The sequence below is a fragment of the Phascolarctos cinereus genome, unplaced genomic scaffold, assembly GCF_003287225.1.
Source record: "Phascolarctos cinereus isolate Bilbo 61053 unplaced genomic scaffold, phaCin_HiC Scaffold_5;HRSCAF=322, whole genome shotgun sequence".
Taxonomy (NCBI): domain Eukaryota; kingdom Metazoa; phylum Chordata; class Mammalia; order Diprotodontia; family Phascolarctidae; genus Phascolarctos; species Phascolarctos cinereus.
In genome coordinates, this window is record NW_027555958.1 from 264441532 (window position 1) to 264466049 (window position 24518).

At 35.9% G+C, this 24518-nt stretch overlaps 1 protein-coding gene across 1 annotated transcript in view; it reads left to right on the top strand.

The window, feature by feature from the left end:
- SEC14L1 (SEC14 like lipid binding 1) overlaps window positions 1–24518 on the top strand; it is an 81101-nt gene that overhangs the window by 418 nt on the left and 56165 nt on the right. The window contains exon 2 of the mRNA XM_020965921.2: window positions 2921–3011. Coding sequence (XP_020821580.2) covers window positions 2949–3011 — 63 coding nt within the window. The 5' untranslated portion in view covers window positions 2921–2948. The remainder of the gene's footprint in view (window positions 1–2920; window positions 3012–24518) is intronic.

Below are 24518 nucleotides of genomic sequence, written 5' to 3' on the forward strand. Positions count from 1 at the left end.
CCCTCAGCAGGCCGGTCCCGGAGTCCTTGCTGCCGCCTCTCGCCATCTCGCCATCCCTTCCTTGGGTCCCCGTCCCCAGGCCCTCCCCTAGTTTCCTTCCCCTAGGCCATTTCCCCCCGGGGGTGGTGGGGTGGAGATGGTCTTCACCTACCCCCCCCCCGCCATCATGTCAGGATTCTGCCCCCACTTCTGAATCTTTTCCTTCCCAAAGAACCTCCTTCCTTCCTCCTCCCCCCTTGCTTCCCCTTCACTTTGGGTCCTGTCCCTCTTTGCTTCCAAGTTATCTCATGTTCTCTTCGATTTCTCATCACATCCCCCTTCTTCCCCCGCCCGGAGCCTTAACCCATTTAACTTTTAAGTCTTTGTTTTCTCATCACCCTCCTACTCTCCAGTCACTTAAGCTTCCCTTACTAACTTCTTTCTCGCCCACCTCCCCCCATCTCCCCTCTTCCACCTCTCAGCCTTCTCTCCAGGATCTAGCCCCTAGTTACAGCCTCACTTCTTCCCAGATGGTCGAAGTTTTCCCTGGTCTTCCAGGACCTCTGGGTCTTCAGCTCCTTTTGGTTACTTTCACAGTCTCTCCAGAGATAAACTCTTCATTTCTGCCTTTGATAGGTGCTTCCTACGTTTCTTTGGTAATTCTCCCAAACCCTTTGGGTACTCCTCCCACCTCCAAATACCTTTTCCCTTTCTCCCCTTTTTTTTTAAGAGCCAGAATTTTAGGGGTCTGGCACGTACTTTCTTGCTTGCTTCCTGGGGTTTTCTTACCTGTTATTCACTAGTTGCCTTTTTTCCAGTGGGTTAAGGTGCTGTGCCCTCCTCTTAGGCTTCCCTTTAAACTGAGTAGCCTGGTCTCCTCACATCTCTTTCTTATCTCTTTAAAAGTTGTCTGTCATTTATTTATTTTTAATTTGTAGGCAATTGGGGTTAAGGGACTTGCCCAGGGTCAAGTGTTTGGTCCGAGATCGGATTTGAACTCAGGTCCTCCTGACTTCAGGGCTGTCATTTATTTTTAAGAGAGGGTATTGCTGTAGAGGCAGCCAAACAAAGGATGTCACTTGGTCATTGTAATCAGAGATCTTTTTTGGGACAAATATTTTGGTCCCAAACATCCAATGTTCTACCAGTTTCTCAGGTAGTGTGCAGATTTTCTAAGGAATGTAATAAGTAATAGTAGCTCAACAAACAAATATTTCAGTTCACTAAAATGAATGGCTATTACAGTTTCTTAAAAAACTGAACAATGCTGTTCCAGAGATCTTTTTCCTTTTATGTATGATAATAAATCCCCTTAACAGTAGTTGGTGAATTAAAGGTTTATTTTTCCCACGATCACATGCTGGATTGTAATAGATCCAATAGAAGTATTAGAGTTAAGAGAAAATCCTGGAGTTTGGGCTGTGATAGTGACAAAAAACAATAAACAATACCAAAATCAATCAGTAAACATGAAGCTCCTATTATGTATGGGCACTGTGCCCTGGGAATGCAAAAAGACAGTCCCTACTCTTAAGGAGTTTCCAATCTAATGAGACCACGAGCAAGCAAATATATACAAAACCATCTATATACAGAATAAAAGAAATAGCACTAGGGTTAAGAGGGGTTGAGAAAGGCTCCTTGTAGAAGATGAGATTTAGTTGCTATTTAGAAACAAGAAAAAAAATGAAATTAAACAAAAGTGTCCTCTGCATTGAAATGCTAAAAGTACTGTAAGACTATAAATGATGAAAATGTTTGAATTTTTTATTAACATTACCCAGAAGTTTTTCAGTTTTCTCCCAACTAGATTTTATTTTGAGTTTCCATATCATATGCTGTATTTCTTCTGTATCTCTTACAGTATTAGGCACATACTTGTTGGTCAACTTTGATGTTATTAGTTATATAACAAAGGAAATATCAGTTTGGCAGGAGAAATACCTGGTTTCAGACAGCAACTGGTAACAGAGAAATCACTGAACTGCAATCAGAAGAACCAGGTTCTGGTCCTTTACCTTGTCATTCATGCCTTCTCTCATCACCTCAACTTGCTGTTTCACATCATTGGGGAAGTTACCTATTCTATCTCCTTGGATTTAAAGTGTTTCATGTAAAATGAAGGCGGTTTACTGGATCTCCTCAAGGTTCTTTCTGTCTTCCAGCTCTATAGTTCTGTGTTTGAGAAACACAAGTGTGTTTTCAGAAAAATTCATACTGGCATTCATCCAACAAACTAGAAGGGTGGTTATCTACATTATAAAAGGGTTCTTTAAAGTACAAACTTCCCTGGTACTTTTGTACATAACTTACAGATCATTAATTGCTTGGTTAGAAATGGGTCTGAGAAACTTTTCTTTAGCTCTTGAAGATAAACCCTAAAAATTGTAATGCAAATTGGAAAATAAAATTTAATTACCGAAATTCAGATTGTGTGCAGTATTTTACTTGAGCTTAGTGCTTAATTTGAATTTGTGGTGGTTTTTTTCATTTTTATCTCTTCATGTTATCCTCACATTTAGTATTTGGTGAATAAAGTGATTTTGACTGTGTCTTAAAATAATAGAAATTGTCTTCTCTAGATAAAGATAACTTATAATTTTGTGGAAACTCTTTTTAACAGATGAGAAAACTTAGGCCCAAAGAGCTTAGTTGACTTGCTCCTCATCAGATAGACAGACTTTGTAGTGGAATCTAGGATTCTAAACTCCAAGTAGATTGCCTTTTTTTCCCCTCTATACCATACTGTTGTTTTCATGTTAAAAAAAAGTTATCCAACTACTTTTCTTAAATTCTAAATTTCTAAAAATTCAGCTGATTTTATTTTCTTTGATTTATTGGTTTGAATTCCTTCTGTTTTCCTACTGTTGAGGGGGGCAGTGATGTACAAAGATAGATACATCTTTTCCCCCATGATGGTGTGTTTGTATGTGTTTTGCAGGTTTGAAGATTGCTAAAACATTACAATCATGGTGCAAAAATACCAATCCCCAGTGCGGGTATATAAACACCCCTTTGAGTTAATAATGGCTGTAAGTACATTACTTATTCTTCAGTTTTTTTGGATTTTAAAAAACGTGCTTTTGTTGTTGTTTTTACAAACTTGATAATTTATGAAATAACCCTTGTTTTAATATTTATCCTTAACCTCTCTTCTTCATGCTTTGTGTTTTATGCTTTTATATTCTGCTAATCTACTTTTTTATCTTGCTTTTTAAAATGTCATCTCAAAACTAAATTTTTTTTGTAAAATTGATGCAATTTTGAGAAATTGTACCTATTTTAAAAAATACTGCTGCACTGTTGCTTAACTGTTACTTAGTTTTTCCTTTAAAGAAGTGGAAACTGAACTAAATAATTCTTCATCCGGGATCACAATTATATCTTTTCTTTAAAAGAAAAAGAAAGGGAAAAAAGGGAGCATGAAAAAATTTCAAATATTTGTTTTCCTTTTTGTATTGAAACATTTTAAAATCATTTCTTTTAGGTAGACTTTGCATTTATCACTTCAGGGTTGAGTTTTGCTTTAATTATCTGAATAATTTTTGTAAAACATTTTTTTTCCTTAAAACAATAACTATTTCCAACATACAAACTGTGAAAATCAGTCAACATTTAAGTTTCTATTGAGATTTTAGAGGAGTTTCACTAAGTGCATGATAACAGATAGATATTTCACTAAATAAAAATAATATTTCAGTAGTTCTTAGTTATTATTTTTAAAGAAATCTTAAAAGACATACTTGCAGGGAAAAGAAAAGAGCTGAGGGTTGTACACTTTAGTTACTTTTTTTTACAGCCCTTTTTTTTTTTTGGCTAGGCAGTGGGGTTAAGTGACTTGCCCAGGGTCACTAAGTGTTATGTGTCTGAGGCGCATTGGAACTCAGGTTCTCCTGAATCCAGGGCTGATATGCTCTATCCACTGTGCCACCTAGCTGCCCCCTTTCTACAGCTTTTAAAAACATAATCTTTGTGTTAGGGTTATAGTCAGTCAGCAAGGAATTATTAAGTCATATTAATTATAGTTTTATTCACTGCAGTAATTTAAATGAACCATATGTCAAAGTGTGTCTCCTTAACCAACTATATAAAAAACCTTGATTCTACTTAGGTTGCTGTGAGGTATATTTAAAGTCTTTAGGCTATTAAGTTTGTGTTATTGTTATGCTGCTTATCAAACTTTTGAGTTGTCTGAAAATATTTTGGATACTGAAAATGAAAGTGCATTTACTAATTTTTGTGTTAACTAGGTCTTTCCCATTTTCTGTAGTTATGTAATAGAATTTTAGCTTTATGCTTTTAATTTGTAGAGATATTTAGTTCTTGAATGATCTTGATGCCATTTGATCTTAGAATTCTAAGACATCAGTCCTCAGTATTTTCTCTGTATCCTTGTTTTTCTTGTAATTCAGGGGAAACAGTGGAGTTGCTCTGTTAATTTGTTTTTCCATCCTTGATTCAAAATTAGAAAAAAAGCTTAAGGACAAGAAATGACAAACTTTTTATGACAAACTTACTTATCTATGAAAATTTTAAAATAAATATTTGAATTCCCAAATAAGAAGTTAAATATGATATTATTAGTAGTACCAGAAGAGACTTTAGAACTCATCTAGTCCAGCTTCATTGTGTGGATGAAGAAATAGGGGTCCAGAGAAGTATAGTGATTTGTCTAAGTTTACATAGTTAACTAGCAAAGCAAGGAGTAGGTTCTGTTTCCTGACTCCCAGAACTCATAGGATATGTCTCACCATACCCCCTGTATTATTCTTATGTAGCCGAACTTTTTATAGATTTATCCCTATGTATTGAGCTTTCGTTAACTGTTCCTGTGCTTGAAAAATATACCCAGCCTGCAGCATGTACATTGGGTGCTTAGTTACCCTCAGTGAATATTTATTGCTTACCTGCTGTGTACATGAAATTGTTCTTTCCTCTCCCATTTCCTCTGGGACCTTGCTCCCTCAATCATACCTCTCATCTCCACTCTCTCATTAGTTATTGATTGCTTCTCCACTGCCTACAAATATGTTCCTCTCCCCCATCCTTTAAGAAAGAAACCATCACTTGACCCTGTTGTCCCCTTGAGATATCATCGTTATTATTTCTCTCATAACCATACTCCTAGACAGGGTGCCCACAATTATGACAGATCATTGAACCTAGTCAGGAAGACTTGAGTTCGAATCCACTCTCTGACACTTAGTAGTTGTGTGACTCCAGTCAAATTACTTAACCTCTGACTCAGTTTCCTTTCATATAAAATGGAGTTAATAATAAGACTTGTCTCCCAGGGTTATTGTAAGGATCAAATAAAATAAATTTTCCAAAGTACTTTGTAAACCTTAAAGTGCTAGATATTATTATTATCATTATTATTTCATCTTGTACTCTTAATCTCTAGCAGTTTGGTTTATTACTTTATCCCTCAGATGAAACTTCTCTCTAAGGTAGACAAAGATCTCTTGGCTGCCAAATCCAGTGGCCTTTTCTTAGTCTTCATTCCACTTCTAGCTCTTCATCTTTCTTTCCCCCTTTATTTCTCTTCGTTTGGTTTCATTGTTCCCTTCTCTCCATTCACATAGCTTCTATCCTAGTTCAGGCCCCCATTACTTCAAGCCTGGATTATTTCAGTAGTTTATCAATTAATTGATCTTTACCTTCTTTAATCCACCTTTCACAGAGATTCCAAATTGATGTTCCTAAAACACAGATCTGATCATATCACTCCCTTAAATATTGTTTCTGGGATAAAATGCAGTATCCTCAGCCTGGCATTTGAAACCCTTCAAAGTCTGGCTCCCATGAACCATTCCAGTCTTAGATTATATTCTTCTTCATGTACTCCCCACTCTAATCCCACTAGTCAGCCGCAGTTCCTTTTATGTGACATTACATCCTCTTCTCTTTGCCTTGGTATTGTGAAATGTGTTCTTTCCTTAAATTCCCTTTTAGAGTTCCTAAGGTTTCTTCAAAACATAGTATATACATGTCACCTCCTGTTGGAGGCCTTTTGTCATCCACCCAGTTGTTAGTGCTTTTTCCCTTTTGAAATTACTTTGTATTTACTTATCTGTGTACATATATCCCCTAAAGAGAATGTAAACTCGTTGAAGGCAGGGATTTTTTTTGTATTGTGTACATACAAGTGAAGGAGTTGTGATTTAGCAAGAACTCCCTGCCAATTTATACATGGCTTAGTTTGTCCTTGAGAGTTACCAAAGACACATAAAAGTTAAATTCAGGGTCATGTAGCTAATAAATATTAGGGGTAGAATTTCGGTCCTTGTCTTCCTGATTCCAAGCCCAGCTCTCTACTGTGCCACCACAATGCCATTTATCTTGTGCACAGTAGTTCCTTAAGAAAGGAACTGAAATAGCTTTAAGGTCCAGCCTTTGGGGATCTGTCATCAAAGGGGAAGCATGTCAGAAAATGAATTGTAGAAGAATATAAGGAAAGATGAATGCATAACTAAACTTCTCGGGGAGAAGAAAACGGTTAAAACAAATCAGTATAACTGTTGGCCTATCTAACTCTTTGATGAAAGAGGATGAAACTTAAGGCTAAAAAAATGTGATTGTAGTATTATTCAAGGATTTCAGTTATCCACACCTCTCTTCTTTGTCCTTTTGTCACAGTTTGTATTTAGAATTGGAAATGAATACTAGACAACCTTTTTCAAAGTATACTGAATATGTTTAATTTGGTCTCTTTCTTACTCATCTGAATTTATGAATTTTACTTATCTGTATTTATCATGAATAATAGTTAAAATGTGAACATTCGGTTAACTCCTGTGTTGCCAGTGTAGTAAGACAAGGTAAGATTAATATTAAATCATAAGTAGTTTTTAATAATTCTGTAGCTTTCATGGCAATTAGCAAGCATTTATTAAGTGCATACTATATGCTAGGCACTATGTTAAGTGCTGGGGATACAAAGAAAGGCAAAAACAATCGATGCCCTCAAGGCGCTCATATTCAGATAGGGGAGTCAGTATGCAAACAAATATGTACTTACAAGATATACACAGGATTAAAAAAAAAAGATATACACAGGATAAATTGGAAATAATCTCAGAGGAAAGTCATTAGTATTGAAGGGGACTAGGAAGGACTTCTTTCAGTCAGTCAGCCAATAAATGTTTAGTAACCACCTATTAAGTTCCAGGCATTATGCTAAAATTACAGAAGCTAGTATTTTACCTGAGACATGAAAATGCACAGTTGGGGGTGTCTTGTTTAAGAAACAGCAACAAGGCCAGTATCATTGGATTGGTCATAGAATATGTGGAGGGAAGAGGCGAGTAAGGTGTAAGAAGACTGGAAAGGTATGAAGGGGTAAAGTTTAAGAGCTTTGAAAGCCAAGCAGAGGCTTTTATATTTCATCCTGGAAGTAATAGTGAGTCACTAAAGATTATTGAATTGGGGGTAGTGGTGGTACCCATGTTTTAGGAAGATCAGTCACTTTGGCAGCTGAGTCTTGCAGGATGGATTGGAGAAAGGCTTTGAGGCAGGGAGACCCAACCAGAAATCTCTTGCTGTAATCCACAAATGAGGTATGAGATTCTGCAACAGGGCGACCAGCACTGTCAGAAGAGATGTGTTGTGAAGGCAGAATCGATAGGATTTGTCAACAGATTGGATAATGGAGGTGGTGGGTGAGAGAATGAGGATTTGAGGATGACACCTAGGTTGTGAGCCTAGATTGGGAGGATAGTGGCACCCTCCATAATAGGAATATTGGGAAGAAAGGAGAGTTTTGGGGAAAAGATAATGAGTTCAGTTTTTGACACGTTGAATTTTAAATGTCTAAGAGAAATATAGATCAAATTGTCCAGTACATCATTGGAAACTTGAGTCTGGAGGTCAAGAGGGTAGTAAGATGGTAGAAATATTTTCTTGTGCCCTGTACTGCCATTCTAGTTTATGTCATACTTGTCAGCTGATTCTGTCAGCTGTAGATAAAACTGATCAGGTAACAATGTAGTTGTGGAATATTCTCTTCCTTTCCACAGTATTTCATAGTAAAGAGATTGCAGTTTAGGGAGTGCAGTGAATAGAGCACTGGACTTAAAGTAAGAGTTCAAATGTAGCCTCATTCTTCACAGCTATGTGAGCCTGGGCAAGTCATTTAACCTCTGTCTCAAGTTTCCTCACTTGTAAAACAGGATAATAATAGCTGCACCTACCTCCCATTGTTGTTGTGAAGATCAAATGAAATAATATTTGTAAAGTGCATGGTGCCTGGAACATAATAAACCCTTAATAAATGTTTTCTCTTCCCCTCCCCCCAATGGTAGATTTCTAGTTAAATAATTTTACATATTATAGTAGTAGTTCAGAAAAGCACACATGTATACTGTAGTATACATTCAGTACTTGAGGTGAAGTGTATTCAGAGAGGTCCATTTAAAAGTTTTAGCTTTAACGTTACAACATTGTTTAAACTATATGGCAAATAAGTAATGGTGTATTCTTTAAAAGTTGAAAATATGTGTGAGAATAGTTTATATATAACTTTGGATCGGAAATTTGTTACCTGGATTTCACAAATGGCTATTCTCATGTTTTCGTACCGAGTTATAGATGTATAGCCATTAAGTTATGATCATGTGGTTTGGGGTCATCTCGTATATAAAAATGGTTAATTTCACATTGCTTTTTCTTTTTACTAAGTTAGCAGCACTTGACTCTTCTTCCTTTCCAGAATGGTCAACCCCTTATTTTCACCCTGATAGTACATCATCATCCATCCCCTTCCCTTTTGCCCCCAACCTCCTAAATTCATATTGTTTATTTTTCAGGATATTTGATGTTAATATTATTTTCATACCTTAATCCACTTTCTGTGTCATACCTGTCATGTATCATTATCTTCCTATATTCTGTCTCTTGTAACAAAGTTTCTGGCAACTCCGGAAAGGCCCCTCCCTTCATAGAAATATTATAGTATAATGTTTGGAGGGGTTTTGGATACAAAACACATTTTGCAAATAAAATAGAATTTATGGTCAGCAAACTGAAGTTAATAAATTACTATAGTTTACTGTGAAATTATATATAATATTTTGTATAATTTGATCTGCATTATTTTTTCCTTTGTATTTTGTTATAAGTGCTATCTGCTGCTAAAAATGTAGGTAAGCATCCTTGAAACAATTATCTTCTTGATGCTAATAAAATAGAAATCAATTTTCCTGGTGAAATTAGGAAGCAAGCTTATAACTTAGAGATGCTTTTATTTATCTCTCTCTGTTTTGAGAGAAGGGAGGGAAAATCATTCATAAAATATTTCTTAGCATTAGTGCTTTTCTCAAAAAGCAGGACCAAAGTAGAATTATCTAGGAAATAACTGAGATGTTCTGGGAGGAGCTCATACTTGGGAGATAATATTAGCTGAATTGTTAAATACACTATTGATATTTCATAATTGGTATGTCTTTAGAGAATAGCTTCTTAATGTGCAGTTTTGGCTGGTGAAGATAGGTTTAAGTTTAGTACTTTAAATTTTCAACATACTAGAAAAATATAGCATTTGTTGTTGTTATTTTAGGCAGTGGGGTTAAGTGACTTGCCCAGGGTCACACAGCTAGTAAGTGTTATGTGTCTGAGGCAGGATTTGAACTCAGGTCCTCCTGAATCCAGGGCCGGTGCTCTATCCACTACACCAGCTAGCTGCCCCCAAAATATAGCATTTCTTAATTGTATCATGTAAAATGTTTTTAAAAAGCATTCTAAAGAATGTTAGAGTCTATTTGGCTACTTGGATAATAGTTCTTTCCATTTATCTGTGCTTTCTTTATGTAATGTTTATCTTACATGTTTCTTCAGCTTGCTTCCTACAGTTTAAGGAAAGCATACTTTAAAATTTTCAACACACATTAATTTTTTACTCTCAGATTTATTAATTTATTAACACTATTTAAAAATATATTTGTAAACACCATTCTAGCTGCTAATTACACACAAAGTGACATTTTTAGTGGCTCTCAAGATAATTTAAAAATATAATACTTCAGTACTTTGAAAAAAGTTATTTTATCAGTGTGAGTACTCTTGTCACTTTGGATTTCAACTTCTTCATGCCTTTTGTAGTCTTTACAAATTGCTGTTGCAAAAAAAAAATCAAGTTGGTTGCTGATATTCTGCTGATAATCCCTTATTAATTTAATTAATCTGGTCTTTGAATACAGTCCAGGATTAGTTATAACAAAAACTTAGCCCCTTTGGTAGGACCTGAAGCAGCTTATACTCCTTTATCACAGCCTTCATGAATCTGGGGCACTTCTGTGCTTTGGTGAGGCATGGGATATAGTCATTTTGAATTTGATCAGCAAAGATTATATGATGTACATAGACTAATTTTTCTATCTACTCGATATTAGATTATATGTTTCTAATATCATAAAGAAACAATTTTCCAGGGATTCAACTGTTGCTAAGAAATAGTTCTAATTAAAATATAATCTTTAATTTGCATCTCACAAATAAGTATATGCAATTGTTAGTTTCAGTCACAGAAGAAAAACAGCATGTAAAGGCAGGATAGAATATAATCTTCATTTGTTTAGAATGATGAGATAAGGATGTGGAGCTGCTGTTGTGCCACAGACAGTGTGAATTCCTGCTGGAAGAAAATGGAGGTGATAGTGAACTTCACAGAACGTGTGTCCTTTTCTAATTGGCTCATAGCATTCTAACCAAGGCCATGTGTTGTGTGTGTTGTGTGTGTGTGTGTGTGTGTGTGTGTGTGTGTGTGCGCGCGTGTGCGTGCGCGCACGCGCGCGCAAATACAATTTCAGTAGCAAATTCTCCAGCAGCACAGTGCCTGATATCTAATGTGGGGACATAATAGGAAAAAAGGTGAGTTCACTTAATCACTGAGAGAAAATATTGATTTCTTGGCCTAACGGAATTTGCATACTAGTTCATTGTTTAAATAATGTTTTCATGGCTCACAAGTTTCTCTTTTGTGGGCAGATTCTTTGACACCTTTGTAGCTGACAGCTGATTTTTCCTTGTTTATTAACTCTTTCTATTTTGTTCTTATTTATTTTTCATACTATAAAAAGTAAAAACAAAACTAGCAAATCCAGTATGGTTTGAGTTCTTTATTAAGGTCAGAATCTTTTGCTTTTGCTTTATTACAAATTTTCTATATCATTAAAGTAAGTAAAAATCATGGATATAATAGTCATTTAGGGAACAGTGATTGAAAATCATCTGACATTTCTTCCTGCTTCATCTTTCTCCTTTTCCCCTCCCCTGCCTTTCTAATTCATCTGTTATACCAGATTAATATTGCTTATGCTCAGGTTACTCCCTGCTCAGAATTACCTGTAATGACTCCTGATTGCCCATGGAATAAGATTTGAAATCCCAAACCTGGCATTTGAGGCGCTAATACTATACAATCTTAATCTCATATATTATTCCTCAGCCAACCTTGACTTCCTGTAATTTCTTACCTCTGTGCCTTTTTTTCACACTTGTCCCATATGCCCAAGATTTTCCTCCCTACTTTAATTCCTATCCATCCTTTAAAGTCCAACTCATACATCTGATTTCCCCGGAGATGATCATTCCCCTTCCCTTTATGTCTCCTCTGACTTGAAAGTCACATTTTTTACATTTCTCTCATGGGTTTCTTATGTATTGTTTTGCATTATAGTTATTTATATATGCATCATAATTCCTCTACAATCCTGTAAGGTCCATGAGGGCAAGGACTGTGTCTTATCTAAACTTTGAATCTTGTCCAACACCTAGCATGATACCCTACACATAGAAGGTGCTTAATAATTGTTTTTTAATTGAATTGATATCTTTGAAATTAATCATTCTTTTGGTGATACTTAATTTAAAAGACAAAATCAAGCATGAATCAGTAAAAAAGTACTTACTAAGCACCTGCTTAATAAATTATTTCAGTGAATGGAAAACTAGGAGTAATGAAACTTTTATCTCTATCACTAGCATTCCAGATCTTTATGTTTGTAAAGAAGTTATGTAATTGTTGCTTAAGCTTTTTATCTTTTAGGAAGTCATAAAATTTTGAATGTCCATAAAGTCTGTCCTCTTCATTTTACATGTGAGGAAACTAAAGCCCAGATTGGAAAGTGACTTACCCATATTATATAACGTGTTAGTGACAGAACTAAAACTAGAGTCCAGGTCTCTTGATTTTGTTGATGTTTCCATTATACCACACTGCCAAAGAGCAGGGCTCTCCCTTACGAAGATTAGGTTCCCCCCTTATGAAGATCTGCTTACAGGCTTGTATGCCCCTAAGTTAGGTCCTAGAGATCCTACTGTGTATAGTTAAATGAAGTTGATATTGGTCAAACCCTTAAATTAGCACCTCTTTAAAGTAGGTGTCAGAGATATTAGAATGTATGTATATGTATGTTGGTCTAATCTAACACCTTGTGACACAGTGTGTTAGTGGCAGAGTGAAACTAGAATCCAGCTCTCTTGATTTTGTTGTTGTTTCCATCATACCACACTGCCAAAGAGTAGGGCTCTTCCTTATGAGGTTAGATTTCTTTGTTCCATATGAAGATCTGCATAAAAGCTAAATTAGATCCTAAAGCTGCTACTATGTATGGTTAAATGAATTGAAATTGATTAAACCCTTAAATCAGCATCTCTTTAAAGTAGGTAGTCAGAGATCTTAGAATGTATGTATATGTATGTTGATATAATCTAACACCAAGTAACTACTGATGTGGGTAGGGGAAAGAGTACCCTCCCTGTTCTACACCGAAGTTAATGGTCATGAACTGTGTTCATTGCTAGGGGAGCCTTCCTCTAATCAGGAGGATTAGCCTCCCTTTTTGTACCCTAGCTCATTACACCACCACCTTAGGGACAGTGTTACTTTTCTGGTGCGAGTTCTAGGGCCTCCCAAAACAGGAAGTAGGAAAAGAGATATCTATAGATATAGATATAGATATAGATATATAGATATAGATATAGATATAGATATAGATATAGATATAGATATAGATATACACACATACATACACACACACACACACACACACACATATATCAGTGTGTAATATAAACCAGGTATAGTGCCGGTAATTTAGGCCTACACAGAAAGCAATTATAATTATAAAAAGAATTACGGTATATGTCAATAGTATTATTTACACAGCATTCAGTAACATATCTCTAGTACAGTTGATAAGAAGTTTTGTTGGGGCATAATACAGTTTGCAGGACTATTAGGAATTTTGACATTTCACCTCTTCCTTGCTCTTTCCAAACCCTCTACTGGTTGTCAGTGAAGTGGCTAAACTAGGCCAGTCCTTTCTTTGCAGAATCCATTCTCTCTGATGCAGACATTTTCCAACGTAGAAAAGTATTGTATGTATTGGGGGGAATCATGTCACCACTGTAATGCCAAACTTTCTTACATATCTTTTGATACTCAAGAGGCCACTTATTTAAGGATAGGGAATGCAAAAGAGAGGTGGCCTCATCATTGGCAGAGGCTTGGCTTGGGAGGATGTAATGCTCACATCTACACGGGGCTGCTTCGGAGATAGGGCGGTCACAATCACACTCCCTCTCCACCAATTCTTAGGACACAGTTTAGAACAGCCCTCACAAATTAAGGACTACAGCCAAAAACTTCAGTAAAACAAAATTCATATTCATGAGATAAGTGGGTCTATCAATATAATAGGTGGTAGATAGCATCATGATTTGTAGATTTCTTTGCTTATTGCTGAGCTGTGTTCAAGAGTGTATTTTTGTATTTATTTTACCGACTGGTTTCTTAAAACTAAATATACAGTATTGAGATCACTATTTTGTTTTCAGATATAAGGGAAGCTATTTGTAGCTTTTTATTTATTAAATTCAACAAAAATTGTCCATAGGACAATACCATAGGATGATGGTAAATAAAAATAAATATAGTAAGTATAAAAACATGCATTAACTTCAGGAAACTTACTTTCTTTTTGGGAAGATTATTAAAACTTTTTTAAAAATTCTGAACTTAAATACTGCCCACTTCCCAAATGAGCACTTCACATGCAAAATAGAACACCAAAAAAGATTGTATGTGAGACCATGAGTTTCTATCCCATGTAGCTTGCTTTAAAAAAAAATACAGTAAATTGAAAACTGTCCTGTTTGTCTGTGCTTCCTTCTATAAACCACTGCACTTTTTGTTTAAAAAGCCTTCTTTTTTTTTTGTATTACATGTACTCTCCTTCTGATTAAAAACAGGAAAAAAAAATCCATGTAATAAATAAATGTAGTTAAGCAAAATAAATCCATGGCCATGTTCAAAATTGTTTCCTTCTGCACATCACCTCTCCTGTCACAACAACAAGGGGATAATGAATGTGCTTCATTGGTTCTCTGAAGACATAGTTGATCTTTTCTTTGCTCAGAATTCTTAAGTCTTTCAAAATCATTTTTCTCTATTTTGTTATTGTTTAAATCATTCTTCTGGTTATGCTCACTTCATACCGCACCAGATCCTGTTTCCCAGTATTGTTAGGAATCATCTCATAATTTCTTATGACACAATAATATTTCATTACATGCATATAACCACAATTTATTCAACTATTTCCTAATTAGTAGACACTCCTTTAGTTTCCACTTCTTTGCTTTGGTTTTTTTCCTACTTTTAATTTCTCTTTTGTGATCAGAAAGTTTGTTTTGTTTGTAACTATTCCCTCCCCAATATTATCCTCCCTCTCAATAATTTCTCTCCTATCCCCACTTGTTTCCCTATTGAGTATGATATATTTCTGTACCAAACTCTGTATGTATGTATGTGTTCTACTCTTTGTCTGATTCAGATAAAAGTGAGGTTTATCTCATACTTGCTTGCTCTTCTCCTTTCTCTATGTTTATAGACCCTTCTTGTGTACCCCATTTATGAAAAATATTAATATCCACCCCCTTCTTTCACCTCCTTTCTCTACTAGTTTATTTCTTTTTATCTCTTATGTAAACTGTCACATCAGAACAAGATAACCCCAGGTATTCTGTTTTTAAAAAGTCTAACTCCTTCAATACTCTTTTAAAGACATTAAAGTTCTTAACAGATGCTGGTTTTCCCCCTCCATTAGAATGTTAGTGCTGTGTCATCACATAGCCCTTTCCAGTTGCTAAAATAAGTTTATCTTTTCCATTTTTTCCCCGGACTTTGGTATTTGTGATTCAGAGTTCCTACTCAGCTCTGGTCTTTTGGTCAAAAATGTTTTAACATCCTTTATTCTATTAAACATGCATATTTTTCTCCCTGTGTGAGTATACTCAGCTTTGCAGGGTAAATTCTTGGTTAGAAGCCTATGTCTTTTCCCTTTTTGGTATATTCTATTCTAAGATCTCTTCCCATTTTTATTAGAAACTGCCAGGTCTTAATGGATCTTGACATGATACTTGAGCTTCTGATTTCTGGATGCTTGCCATATTTTTTCTGTGATGTGGAAGTTCTGTATTTTGGCTATGACATTCTTGGAACTTTAACTTTTGGTGTTTCATTCAGGAGGTGACCTATCAATTCCACCTTCACTTTGTCTTCTGGTTCTAAAAAAAACTGGACAGATTTCATTTATGATATCTTGAATTATAATGTCCAGGTTTTGTTTTTGTTTTTATCAAAGAATCTGATTATTCCTAAATTATTTCTCCTTGACCAGTTTTCTAGGTCCGCTGTTTTTGATAATAGACATTTTATATTTTAATCTATTCTAATTTTTTAAATTTTGTTGTAATCCTTTCTATCTCATAGAATTATTGATTTATGTTTGGGTTATTCTGTTACTTAGGTGTGTTGATTACTTTCTTTCCTAAGTTATTTGTTCTCCTTCTAATTCTTTTCTACAGAGCTTACATTTAATTTTTATTTCTTACTTTATTCTAGGTATTCGTGGAGTCCTTGTGGAAAATCTGTTTGTTTTTTTCCTTTGAGTCTTTGCTTGCAGTTTTTATGGATTTATATTCTCCTTTTAGGTTGGATTTTCAGACATCTTTGGATATGTTTTAATTCTTTATAGTAGTCTCTATCTTCTTGGCTTGCTCATTTTTCCAGCCTTAGTTTCTGAATTGGAGCTTTGTGTTAGGATCAGGCTCTGCCCCTGCTGAATGGAGGAAATTCTTGTTCTTCTCTTATGGTTAGCCAGTTATCCAAATAAATTAGCTGCAACACTGTGATACCCTTGGCTATTTCTCCCCCCACCTGGGATCTTAAGAGGGTTGATTGAGGGAGAATATCAAGAGCAACCTTGAGGCTCTGGGGGATCCAGGTTATTGCAGTAATTGAAGGAAGCATTCAGATTTTTGCTGCTGTAGCTCCTCCTTTTGAGGCTGACTGACATGGATGGTGGTGCTGGGTTTATTCCTTTTTCTCTCAGCTAAAGTAGTGGCTCTTGAGAGATCTGTTACAGGGAGGATTTTACCATCAAACTCCTCACCTGACAGTCTCTTAAGCTTGGGTTGCCTGGGGCCAGAAGTTAGCCCCAGATTCCCCTCTCCTGACCTAAAAAGAAAAAAAAATCCAAAACAATTAGAATAGCGTTGGACCTGGGGCCTCCCACTTGTTCTACATTTTTCTTATCTCTTCACCTACAATTGAGCTCTACAGGGATGTCTTTACCTGCTTATGTTGCCGAGCTTGTTCCCTTGACTGTGGTTTCCCTAGATAGTTATGTAGGGACGGTGGGAATCTCATTGATCCATTCACACACACATCATTAATTTGATGACAAGACATTTGGCTACCTTAAGTTTCTTTCCCTCCTTTTACCTGCTTCATTGAATTTCTTCACTTTGACATTCTGAATGTCAAAGCAATTAGGGGCCCTAAATCAGGAAAACTCCCATATTTTTTTCTGGGTGTCTGTTGCTACTGCCCTTTCTCATGGGATTTCTTCATCGTTTGGTCTGCTGTGTTTTTTTTTTTTTTAAGGTTTTTGCTGGAGCAGTTGTAGGAGAGCTGAGCTGCCTGCCTCAGGCACCTATATTAAAAGAGGTTTGGGTGAAGATCACATACCTGTAATGAAATATGCAAATAGCTATACAATATACTATGTGATTAAGTGGAAAAAAGAATAAATATAATAGGAGCTCAGTACAGGAAAAGCATTGTGGTTGGTAAATATATACTATTTCTTGAGCAACATAGCTTGAAAGGCAATCACCAAACTCAAAAATATGTTAAATAGTCGGTTTTGTGGCCATGATTGTTGCTATAACATATATTTAGTAACAATCATGCAAGGTTAACAAGAGAGAATTTTTTTATGTTTAGAGCATTAGATAAATCTCCTAGCACTATGTGAATAACATTTAGATTTATTCAGGCCACAATAGGAGTTGAGTGATTAGTTTCCGGATGTGAGCATTTTTTTTTCAATTGCAGTGTATTCAGTCTGTGGAAAATGTGAATACCACTAGCAGCACTGAGCCTGATTAAGGACTACCTGTAACCAGAATACTTTCCAGAATATATTTTGTTATTCATTTTTTTTCTCCCTTTAGTGTTCAAAAGTAGTAAAAGTAATTTTCATTGTTGTTGATATAACCTGGTGGTTAAACATTTTAATGCCAAATGTTTAACTATCAGAAATTAAGTGATTGCTGCTTAGCTATTTAATGAATGAATGAAAAAGAATTTTTTAAAGTGATTATTGTGTTGTAGGCACTGTGCTAAGTGTAGAGTATGTTATTGTTGTTCAGTCATTTTAGTCATGTCCATCTCTTCATGACCCTGTTGGGATTTTCTTGGCAAAGTGACTGGAGTGGTTTGCCATTTTCTTCTCCTACAGAAGATGATTTAGTTTCTTCTTCATCTTCGGATGAAGAAACTGAGGCAAACAGTGTGAAGTAACTTTCCCAGGGTCACGCACCTAGTAAGTGTCTGATGTCAAATTTGAATTCAGGTCTTCCTGCCTCCAGATCCAACTCTGTATCCACTGTATCACCTCGCTGCTAGTGTAGGGTATATGAATATAAAAATGAGATGATTCCTATCTGTAATAACTGGAGACAGCACAAGTAGAGGAGTGGTGGCCAAGGAAAGGTATTTTGGTCTGAGAAGACATAGGGATAGTGAGTGTAACAGTGGGGCAATCAATTGACATGGTTGTATTGATTTGATTAAAGTTCCCAGAGCAGATAGTAGGTATCAGGGAGTACCATCAGTCCAGTGGCTGTTCAAAAAAGCAAGTGACAGATCATAGTCTTCTATGGGGCCAGCTGAGTGCACTGAGATCTCACTAATCAGTATAGTCCAATCCCAGGGTGTTAACTTTCAAACTGTTCTGGACCATGGTTTCTGTAGGAATAAAGCAGTAACAGCTGGACAGAATAGAAAATAGCATGAGCTAAATTGATTCAATTCCATTTGACTTTAGTACAATTAAAGTCTGCAAACTATTAGAGGTGATTTTGACTAAGATATTAATTTCTAACTTTATCCACTGCTAGTGTCTATGCTTGAAAGAGAAGCAAGGGGGAACTTATAGGTTTAATTAATCTCATGGTTCTATAATAAGGTAATTAAAATGTTTAGCTCACTAAAACACCTCATGAGATCCATGCCTTATTTTATCCCATCCTGAGGGAAAGAATAATTTCTTGTTTTAGCGAATAGATGTTTCAAATCGGCATACTTTTTCAAAGTATTAAATATAGGTACTGAATGAATTTTTAAAAAAATTATTTGGCTTATTTAAATTAAATATTTGTCTCATCATTCATGAATAGCAGAACTGGTACATGTTGACATAGTGTTAATACAACATCTACTTAGATTGTTGGAGTAGTAGAGATCTGTGCAGATTAGAAACCATCCAGATTAGTAACCATTTCTTTAATTTATAGTTTTATAGAGTTACCTGGGGCATTAAGATTAAGTGGTTTACCTAGGGTCATACAACTAGTGTGTGTCAAAGGTGAGCCAACTGTTCTGCAACTTGTAGTCTTATAGAGTTACCCGGCTCACTGAGAGATTAAGTGGCTTACCTAGGGTTACACAACCACTGTATGTCAGTGGTGGGACTTGAGCCTAGATTTTCCTAAGAATTGTTTGCAACAAATTACCTCTGCTTTTTGTAAGCATTTACAAAAAGTAACATTAGCTAAGGGACTGATGTCTTTTGCAGAGAGGCTTCTATGAACTCAATAAAACTGAAAGTTAAATCAGCTTATGTCTTAATACTTATGACTGAAATACAAAGTTGGACTTAGGGAAGTGGATGGTTTTAGGGGAAAAGATAATAAATTATGGTTTTGATATGTTGAGTTTGAGATGCCTAAAGGAAATACGAGTGGAAGCAATTGTGGATGCCAGACTAGAGTTTAGGAGTATAGAAGAATATATTAAAGCTACTATGTGTCAGGCACTGTACTAAGTTCTGGGAATACAAAGAAAGGCAAAACCAGTTTCTTCCCTCAAGGATCTCACAGTCAGACAATAAAAAACAACTATATAAGTGTAAGATATATACATCATAAATTGGGGGTACTCTCAGAGGTAAGGCATTAATTAGCATTAAGGGGAGTGAGAAAGTCTTTTTCCAGAAGGTAGGATTTTAGTTGACACTTGAAGGAAGAAAGAACCCAGGAGATAGAGGTAAGGAAGAGGGAGAATTTTCCAGGTACAGGGGACAGCTAGAGAAAATGCACATTTGGGAGAGTTGGCAGTATCTTATTTAAGCAACATCAAAGAGGCCAATGTCATTGGCTCAGTTATATAGATTTTGGAGGGAAGGGGGAGTAAGGTATAAGAAGACTGGAAAGATAGGAACAGTCCAGGTTAGGAAGGGCTTTAAAAACCGAGCAGAGGGTTTTATATTTTATTGTGGAAGTACTTGGGAGCCACTGAAGTTTATCAAATGTAGGCAGGGGCTGGTCAGACCTGCGTTTTAGAGAAAATCACGTTGCAGGTGAATGAAGTAGGATGGACTAGACTGGGGAAGAAGCTTTGAGGTAGGGAGACCCAAGCAGAAATAATTTCCATAGTGCAGGCCACATGAGGACTGAATATGTAGATTTGTGCATAGAAATGATAGTTGAATCCATGGGAATTGGTGAAATCACTGAGAGAGAAAAAGAGCAAGTTCAGGACAGAGCCCTGGGTTGTACCTGTATATAAAAGGTGGGATGTGGAGGATGAATCTGCACAGAAATTTGAGAAGGATTGGTCAAACAATGAGGAAGCAAATTAGAGAGCATTGTCACAAAAACTCAGGTAAGAGAAAATGTTTAGAAAATGTCAGGCTCAATAGGTCAAGAAAAGTGAAGACCTGTGTTTATTTGAATTTATTGTCTTTATGTGAACGTTAGTTTTAGGAATAACGAGGACATTTATAGCTTTGGAGAGAGAATTTTCATTTGAATAATGGGGGATAAAAACCAGATTTTCAAGCTGATGTGAGAGAATGGGAGGTGAGAAAATTGAGGCAATGAGTATGGGCAGCTTTTGGGAAAATATTCAGTATTAGTTGAGAGACAGAAAAGTAGATCTCTGGAGCAGTTGAAAGCAGTCATCACCTGGTGTTTGATTAAATCCAGGAAGTTAGTGGGGATAAGACTCCCTTTTTCCTTTAAGAACTACTGGGAAAACTGTAAAGAAGTTTGGTAAAAATTAGATTTAAATGCCTTGTACCACATACCACAATAAGCTCTTGTAATGCTGGCTTGGAGTCAGAAGAACCTGAATTCAGTTCCTGCCTCAGACACTTACCCCCTGGCTTAACCTGTGCAAATCACTTGACATTTCTTAGCCTCAGCTTCCTCTTCTGTAAAATGGGAAAATGATTTAGCTTCAACCAGGATTATGTGAAGCACATTGCAAACTTTAAGGCACTGTTATTGTTATTGATAATTCAAGCTTTTAGTGCTGTACCATATAACCTTAGGAGATGAGTATTCAGAGGATTTGAACAAGTAGTTTTCTTTTAAAAAAATTCAGAATACAAGTTAACATTTGAAAACATGCTTGAAATCATTAATAGGAAGAGAAAAGCAAGTTATAACAACTCCAGGGTTTTTGCCTCACACTCTACAAATTGGCAAAGATGACCAAAAATAGGAAGAATCAATATTGGAGGGGCTGTGGGAAGATAGGCACACTAATATACCATTGATGAAGCAATGGAGGAAAATAAAGTATATAAATGAGCCAGTTCCAACCTATTTTAAATGAGTTGATGATGAGAATGGGAAATGGATTAAAGAAATAACACAATTACCATTTCCTAAAGGAGTTTAACCGATGTTAATCAGTTACTGCAATAACAAAATTCAAAAAGCCTAGAAAACGCTTTTTCCAGGAATTGCTTCATGTCCTTGGCAGGGAGAAAGGGAGCAGCCAATAGCAATACCAATACCAATTTAGAATATAATCCCCAGTGATTTGGGGGGAAAGGATGGTGGAAGACAATGAGTGGCATCATTTCTTAAAATAAGGAGAGGCAATAGAAAGAATGAACAACCAAGTTTATAGAAAACCTTAGTGACAGAGTTAAACCCAAATATTCTCAAGGGCATTTAAAGGGTGAAAGTGAAAAATAAGAAATATTGAAAATATAAAAGATCTTTTAAAGATTTCTTCAATTCATCTTCAATAACAGTGGAACCACCATATTTAGATTGTTTGTATCAGAGTTGTTATCAGAGTTCCCCCAGTGTAATGCATAGGAGATAGAAATGATATTAAAGAAAATAAAAATGACAACAGTTAGGCCCAAATACAGACACATAGAATATATGTATACACAGATACAAAAATATACAGAAGGAAGTTCATGCTAGAGGCAGCAAAATTTTGAGGGCATTCAGGGATAGAGTCTCCTAGTATCTAAAAGAGGGGAGGAAACATGCATGGAAATACACACATAAGAGATTGATGACTGCTGGCACATATACCTACCTGTCTGTCTTTATAAATCTTTAAGAAAACAATCTACACATATGTGAAGGTCATTCTTGTTGAAGGTATGTTGAAGGGACTAGTAGATAAGGGAGGTTTTCACAAACTGTTATTATCTCCATGGCAGACCACATGTTTTTTTTTAAATTTATTTTTATTAATTAATTTATTTTATCAACAATCATTCCCCATAAGCTTTTTGAGTTTTAAATTTTTCTCCCCTCCCTCCCTACCTCCCTTCTCAAGGTGGCACACAATATGATATAGGCTATGTACATTTATATTAAACATATTTTCACATTAGTCATGTTGTAAGGAAGTATTAGAACCAATAGAAGGAACCACAAGAAAGATGAAACAAAACAAAACAGAAGGAAAAAAAAAGAGCAAATAGTATGCTTCGATCTGCTTTCAAACTCCATAGTTCTTTCTTTGGATGTGGATAGCATTTTCCATCATGAGATCTTTGGAGACATCTTACATGCTTGCATTGCTGAGAAGTGCTAAGTCTGTCAACATTAGTCATTGCACAATGTGGCAGTTATTGTGTACAATGTTCTCCTGGTTCTGCTCACTTCATTCAGCATCAGTCCATACAAGTCTTTCCAGGTTTTTTTGAAGTCTGCCTGCTCATCATTTCTTATAGCACAGTAGTGTTCCATTACATTCATACACCAGAACTTGTTTAGCCATTCCCCAATTGATGTGTATCCCCTCAATTTCTAATTCTTTGCCAACACAAAAAGAGCTGATATAAATATTTTTGTACATGTGGGTCCTTTTCCCTTTTTTATGACCTCTTTGGGGTACAGCCCTAGAAGTGCTATTGCTGTGTCAAAAGGTATGCACATTTTTATAGCCCTTTGGCCATAGTTCCAAATTGCTCTCCAAAATGGTTGGATCATTTCACAACTTCACTAACAGTGCATTAGTGTTCCAATTTTCCCATATCTTACCCATCATTTATTTTTTTTTCCTGTTTTGTCATGTTGGCCAATCTGATAGATGTGATGTGGTGCCTCAGAGTTGTTTTGATTTGCATTTCTCTAATCAATAGTGATTTAGAGCATTTTTTCATATGACTGCAGATGGCTTTAATTTCTTCATCTGAGAACTACCTGTTCATATCCTTTGACCATTTATCAATTGGGAATGACTTGTGTTCTTATAAATTTGACTTAATTTTCTGTGTATTTTAGAAATGAGGCCCTTATCAGAGACATTGGTTGTAAAAATTCTTTCCCAGTTTTCTACTTCCTTCCTAATATTGGTTGCATTGGCTTTGTTTGTGCAATAACTTCAATTTAATGCGATCAAAATTATCCATTTTGCATTTCATAATGTTCTCTGTCTCCTGTTTGGTCATGAATTCTTCTGTTCTCCATAAATTTGATAGGTAAACTGTTCCTTGCTCTCCCAGTTTGCTTATAGTATTGGCCTTTATATCTAAATCATGAGCCTATTTTCACTTTATTTTGGTATATTGTGTGAGATTTTGGTCTATGCTTAGTTTCTGCCATACTCTTCCAGTTTTCCCATCAGTTTTTGTCAAATAGCGAGTTCTTATCCCAGAACCTGGGGTCTTTGGGTTTATCAAATAGTAGATTGCTATAGACTACTATTGACTACTGTGTCTCGCATACCTAACCCATTCCACTGATCCACTGCCCAGACCACATCTTTACACTCAAACAAATTAAACGAAAGTTACAAAGTACAAGCCCATTGTTGTCTTACTTAAAAATGCGTTAGATTCTGTAGAGCAAAACTTTTCCTTAAAAGAGTTTTCTTGCAACAACATATCACCAATGCATATGTCAAAATCATATCAAAGTCCTCAGTGGATTTAATAACAGAACTTTGACACTTAACATCCATAAAGTAGTAAAATATAGACATATATGCTTGCCACAGGTATTTATGTACTGTCATGGAGAGTATACATTGTAGAGTCCAAATTGAAAGATTCCATTTGTGGATGACATGGTAATAATTGCGTTAGGTCTTAGAACATTGCAGAGCCTCCTAAATAAAATAAAATAAAATAAAATGCTTAATCACTCAAAAAAATTGTTGTTAACTATATCCTCAGTGGAGATGAAGAATGCTGATAGACCAGAACATATAATTTTATGGTCAGCCTATTAGTACATACATTGTACATCATTATACATATTGCACAGATGTTTCAGAAGGACAATGAACTTAACCCAGAAATGAATAGGAAGGGAAAGAGTGACAGCACTGTTTTTGGAAAATGGTGCATCCTAGCTTCCTGAATCACTGGTCCATCTTTTTAATATTACTAGTCTTCTGGTGATGTAATATGACTGTGAATAGTGGAATGGCAGTCTTTGAAGAATTAAAGTTGCATCTCATTCCATGGACAGTGGAGAGGCACATGGTGGGGATAAGTTGCAAAATACTACCAATGAAGAGTGGCACCAGAGAAGTATCACAGAAAATATCAAGAAAAGGTATGACTGAAAAAAGAGGTGGACCAGTTATGTATTGCGAGTTGATAACCAACGAACAGCTGATATTCTCAATATGTGATAAGAAGAGGTGTAGAAAGACTTCCAACACTTGGAGGAGAGCCTTTCATCAGGATTTGTAAGTCTCA